Source organism: Poecilia reticulata, linkage group LG18 (assembly GCF_000633615.1).
Source record: "Poecilia reticulata strain Guanapo linkage group LG18, Guppy_female_1.0+MT, whole genome shotgun sequence".
In the NCBI taxonomy this organism is placed as follows: Eukaryota; Metazoa; Chordata; class Actinopteri; order Cyprinodontiformes; family Poeciliidae; genus Poecilia; species Poecilia reticulata.
In genome coordinates, this window is record NC_024348.1 from 16,780,497 (window position 1) to 16,786,496 (window position 6,000).

Genomic DNA, 6,000 nt, shown 5'->3' on the forward strand with positions numbered 1-6,000 from the left:
CCTAAATGAAATCCAACACAGCCAATTCAATTGAGACATTACTTCATTATTAATATTACAGTGCACCTGCGTGTAATTCAATTTTAGTATAAATTGAGCTCTTCTGTGAAGACCTGGGGAGGTTTGTTAGCGTGAGCAAACAGTATCACGGAGGAACACTACAGAGAGGTCAGGGAAAATGTAGAGAAATCTGAAGCAGTGTTAAATTAGATTACTGTTCTAAACTGAGAGGCTGAATTAATCAGGGATACCAAGAGAGGTGGAGTAACTCTGGAGGAGCTAAAGAGAGCCACAGCTCTTGGACAATTCTGACAAAATGACTGTTTGTCCTGTACAGCACAAATCTGTATGAAGCGATGGCTAAAAGAAAACTATTTTTCAAAACATCCAGGGCACATTCGTCAAACTCAGCCTCAATTTTACAGATTTTATCTGTGTGCTGCCAGATTTAATCAATGTGAAAATATCTCTAATATTACTTAATGTCAAGAATTCACTGAATGTAGAGACAGATATTTATTGAAATTTTTTAAAACTTCTTAATGGGTTTTTATCTGCGTTGTTCTTCCACAACCAGACCTTTGATCTCTTGATGTGGCTCAAAATGAAAACGAGTTTGACACCCATGCTCTAGGGGGACATGACAAAAATATGCAAGTAGTTTTTTGGTCAAAGGAGAGTTACTGAAAACTTCACTTTTAGGTTTAATGTGTTAGAATGACTTAGTCAAAGTCCAGACTTAAATCCAACTGCGAGTTTTGTGGCAACACTTGAAATGTGATGTTCACAGATAATCGTCATTTAGCCTGATTGGATTTGAGGTATTTTACAAAGAGTGGACAAGCATCTCATTCTCTACAAGGACATTGTAGCTTTATTTGCATTGAAATGATGATCTACTAAGTATAGAGCTGCAAGAGAATTAAACTAGTTAGAACATAATTCTTTTGTTTGTTTGTCCAATAAAATCCTAATGAATTACATTAAAATCTGTGGTTGTAACGTTTCAAAATGTAAATGAATATATTTGCAAGGCACTGTGAGAAACATAGGACTCTGGTTTTACACAGCTACAAAAAAACAACAAAAAAACAAAAACACCTCACAGAAAAACACATAAATTTTTTTGATAGCGACAATGAAGCTTTAAATGAAAAAAAAAAAGAAAAGCAAACTTAAAATGAAAATTTTAAAAAATGGCATCATGATTTGCACTTATGTCAGTGAAATCTCAGAGATTGTTGTCAAACTGAAAAACAAAACTATGCAAAATGTGTGTCACGAAAAGCAGGAACACAAAAAAGAGGGTGGAAGCAAAATGCCGATTCATCATGAGGAGATGAGGAGAGGGACGAAAACCAAGAGGGGATGACGGCAGCTGAATTACACAAGGAAAAGAGTGAAAACTTTTGGGCTTACCTTCCTCAGTCATTGAGTGATAATATTTTAGTTTCCCATAAGTCCCAAGCTCTACAACATCACAGCAAAAGACACAGGGTAAGGCAACGGACACACAAAGAAAAGGGAAATAGTGAACATGACAGAAAGAGCAGAGGTCCGCTTGGCTCAACGTAGATCACGCACTGTGCAAAAACACTCACACAAGACACAAGACGTGACAAACAGAAAGAAGAAACATCTCTCTGAGTCATCGCTGCATAAGTGCAAAACGAAGATTGAATTGCATATAAAATACTCTGGATCTTCACAGTGACTCGGTCAGAAGGAGGGCCTCTCAGTGGCAGAGTGTATTTAGATTGAAAGTGTGTAAAAAGAAAGTAAAAAAAAGGAAAGAAAAGAAAAGAAAAGAGTGGGATGAAATTATGACACTTGTAATAGTAAATTAAAAACAAACAGACGGAACGAGGATGTAAAATATACCGGGTCGACATGCAACAAAAAAAAAAAGATGAGTCCTCCTCTCTTCTCCTCTGTATGCGACCTTTTTCCCCCAAATAAAACCTCGTGAGTCCGCGTTTTATTTCTACAATGGAACCACAATGGCTAATTTGATTCCCTTACTGAAGCAGTTTCTCCGTGCCACAGGGACCAGGACGGTCAGCACATCTGCATGATGAATTAGCCAGGAACACAAATCTGCAGCAACAGCTGAACGTGAAGCCGGAGAACACAGGCTCCTGCCTCCCACGTTGCTCTTTGCCTCAGAAGTAAAAAAAAAAAAAAAAGCATCTCACAGCTTGGAGCTGTTCTGTTCCAACTATAAATATGTTCGCTTGTCTCCCAGCAGAGAGTTTTGGACTGTGTGCTCATTTGATGATGCACACAAGAATAAACTACTGCCTGAGTACATCTGTTAGGACAGAAAATCATTTAATAGACAGCAAACCAACGGCACATACAGTGCAGAGTCTTAAAAACAGAGATCCCACCGCTAACCAGCTGGTGGTCATGACTGCAAAGGTGCTGAATATGAATAAAACAAAAAGCTTAGGAGCATATAGAACCTATCATACACAACACAGACGGCTAAACTGAGTGTAAGACACTTTTTGCTTCACTGTTTGACTTTCCACTGAGCAGAAAGCACAAACTAAAACAGAGTCTAGCTATAGCCTATGTTTAGTCCTGAACTGCCTGTTAAATTTAGACCACAAGGACATTACTGCGAATATGATGACTCAATATATTCCTTGTTCATGTTTTAGTCCAATACTTTGCAAAAATAAAAAATAATATATATTTTTTTTGCCAAACATTTTTTGGCAATGTTTTGACATACATTGCCAAATAAATGTGTACCCCCTTTACAGATTTCTTATGATTTTGCATATTGGTCACTTTATAAAGTTTGTAAAACAACTTCTACTATCAAAGATAACCAGAGTAAATATAAAATGGAGAACATAGTTTTTTAAACCTACCTGGGTCTGTAAAGTCATGAATTACCAACATTTGTGGTTCTTTAGCTTTACCTGATTACTACTGCACAGGAAAATTTAAGAACTATCTTAAATAGAACCTGACTGACAACATGAAGTAAGCCGAAAATCTCAAAAAGCAACACGATTCTCTGAATTTCAAAATGAATGCAAGATCAGAAAAAAGCCATTCATCTGTTAGTCTGGGAAGGTTTACAAAGTCACTTATAAGGTTTGGGGATTTCAGCAAATCTCTGTCTCCATTACCTATGAGTGGAGAAAGTATGAAACATTGGTTAATAGTCAAAGAAGATGCCAGTCTACCAAAACCACTTTAAGGGAGCAACGGAGATTCATGCAGGATGTCACAGAAGAATCCAGAACTGCGTTCAGTGCAACTCAGCGTTCAAGATTCAAACAGAAGAAGCAAAAATGGACAAAACCGACTGCTGGTCACTGAAAACACAGAGGCCAGTGTCACATTTACAAAATATCATATTGATGATCCCAGATTTTAGGAAAAATACTTTGTGGACACTCAAGACAAAAGTAGACATTTGTGGAAGGTGTGCAGCTTGTTCCGTTTGCAGTAAAATGTACCAATCATATCAGAGAAGGGATTTCACACCTACAGTCAAAAATTGAAGAGATAGAGTGATTGTTTTAGACTGATTTGCTTTCTCTGGCCTTGAATAACAAAAAAAATCAATAAATCAGTTCTGCTCTCCGCTAGAAACTTCTGAATCTCCAACCGTCTTAGACTGTTGCGATGATCCATCAGCTCCTCCTCTGAAACTTTCAAGCTTGGCTAAAACTTGCAGCTCCCCAAACGGATGAGCTTTAACTTTTGTTAGTGTTTCTTGTGGATTCATATGTGCTGGATATTATTTATGTTATTCCTGTGTTCACGGTGTTCTCCTCACGTCATTTTTATTGCTCAGCCTCCCTCATTTCTAAGCCACCTGATTCCCTCCCAGCTGCAACCCTTCAATAATCGCTCACTTGTTTTCTATCCAGCAATCATTCTCCCTGCGACATAAGACTCCTGTTTTCTATTAGGCTTTTCTTTTGCCTTTTGATGATAAAGACAAACCATTTTTTTCCCCAAATCAACAAGAAGTATGTTTGAGAAGAATTCAAGGAGAAGTTTTCAAGATCATCTCCAAATCTGAGTTAGATTGATAAAAAGTCTGTTGTAGCAAACAAAAATAAAAAAAATATTTTAGAGAGGATAAAGTTGGCTAACACTACATTTCTGAAATTAGGGCTTTTCAAAGCCACAAGCTTCCTGATGTCTACAAAAGAAAAGACTTGAGGTCGAAGTGCAACTTCACAAAGAACATTTAATCATGCTTCAGTTTGAGTGCAGGTATATATATGCAGTGAATGTAAGCTTAAGTAGAAATAAATAAAAAGTATGTATTATCCCATCAAAGATTTAATCTAAATATCAAATGTCTTTGAAAATAATAATAAAAAAATGGGCAGAAAGCAGGAAAAATCTGATAAGGCCTTGCCAAATCAAACCAAGATGATTTAATAAAAAAAAACTTTTAGAAATAGAAGGTGTCCCCGCTGCCCTAAATATTATAATAATCAGCTTTTAAAACAACTGTGCACTCAGAACGTCCTAAAGTTAATAGGTATTTAGAGAAAAAAATGGCATAAAGCCCATCAACAACAACTGAAAGACTAGATTATATTTGCCGTTGTTATATTTTGTACCGAAATATCACGCAACTATTTGGAACCAAATGGACCTGCAAGCTTGTTCCATAAGCGAGTAGATAACACTGCATGTATGACCAAAGTTATCAGTCTCCTTAGTATCTTTTATCTCTTCTTTTGAGCATAATCCATATCTCATGACCAGAGGTGAGGACTACAATCCAATCTGACATGAATATTGTGGACTTTGTTCTTTTTCAGGAACTCGTTCACAAGCCTATAGGTAGTAGTCCACCTATTCCTGGTTGACAACCAATGGGTTATGAGGCTGATTGGTTTTTGATAGATGCTCACTATTAGGGCTGAAACGATTCCTCGAGTGATTCGAGTACATTGATTAATAAAATTGCTGGAGGAAAATTTACCTGCCTGCATCGTGTTCCGGCCGGGTTATTGCTTGAGTTGCACAGCGCTCTCACTTCCGCCTGAATTGTTGATGAAAGCTAAGTGTTAGCAGCATAACTTCCAGCTTTCAAGTTCGGCCTGGGAGGATTTTATTGATTTATGATTATGTCCGGGTTTTTGTCGTTTTTCGGGGGACCAGTAAGCATCCTTAAAATAACTGGCTTGATGTCTGGAGCTTTTTTCCTCCCGGAGCTGCTGCCTGGTGGCTGGTGTTCAGAGCGAACGGCGGGGACGAGCGCTGAAAGTGTTATTTATACAGGTGAGCGGATATTAACACTGCGGGCGGCTGCGCATTAGAAGTGTAGCTTTGCGGACGAACCGGAAAATTTATTTCACATCATCCCGGTCGCAACAAATGGGTGGCGGAGCTCATCGTGGCGGCACGTTGCTGGTAGATGAGTTTCTGTGTGCAACGAACTACGAAGTCAAATCCCGTCGCTAACATGAACACAAAAGCTATAAATGTCTGGGCAAGGAGAGAGTTCATAGTTCATCTGTTAAACTGACTGGAGATGAATACATAAACGCAAAGCATTTTTTTATAAGTGTATTTGTGAGCCTGCCTCTTTATTATTGAATTGAATATAATTTCAGATTTTTGTATAACTTTTCTTCAGGTTAACTTAGAAAGTAACATGTATATATATATATCGCACAAAAATGTAAATGTATGCCTGATGAAAGACAAAGGGATGCAGTGCTTTGCTACACTATCACTAGATAAACGGGTCAGGAAAAAGGTAATTAAGAAAAAAATATGGAGGAAGAGGGAAGTATTTCAGTTATGCTAGCTTGACTTTGACAACCTTAACATGGCAGTTTAAAAAAAAAAAAAAATATATATATATATATATATATATAAAAAAAAAAAAATTCCCTTCTCACCCTCCGCGGGTGGTCTGTTTCATCCTCTGAGCTCGGGTCCTCTACCAGAGGCCTGGGAGCTTGAGGGTTCTGCGCAGTATCTTGGCTGTGCCTAGAACTGCAC

At 37.8% G+C, this 6,000-nt stretch overlaps 1 protein-coding gene across 5 annotated transcripts in view; it reads right to left on the reverse strand.

Moving 5' to 3' along the window:
* The window catches only part of LOC103480699 (sodium/potassium/calcium exchanger 2), a 59,569-nt gene that overhangs the window by 19,644 nt on the left and 33,925 nt on the right, over positions 1-6,000 (reverse strand). For 3 of the 5 annotated variants that reach the window (XM_008435832.2, XM_008435831.2, XM_008435833.2), the window contains one exon: positions 1,420-1,470. The exons of the other annotated variants lie outside the window; for them this stretch is intronic. In XM_008435832.2, the coding sequence (XP_008434054.1) occupies positions 1,420-1,470 (51 nt within the window). The remainder of the gene's footprint in view (positions 1-1,419; positions 1,471-6,000) is intronic. 5 annotated transcript variants of the gene reach the window in all.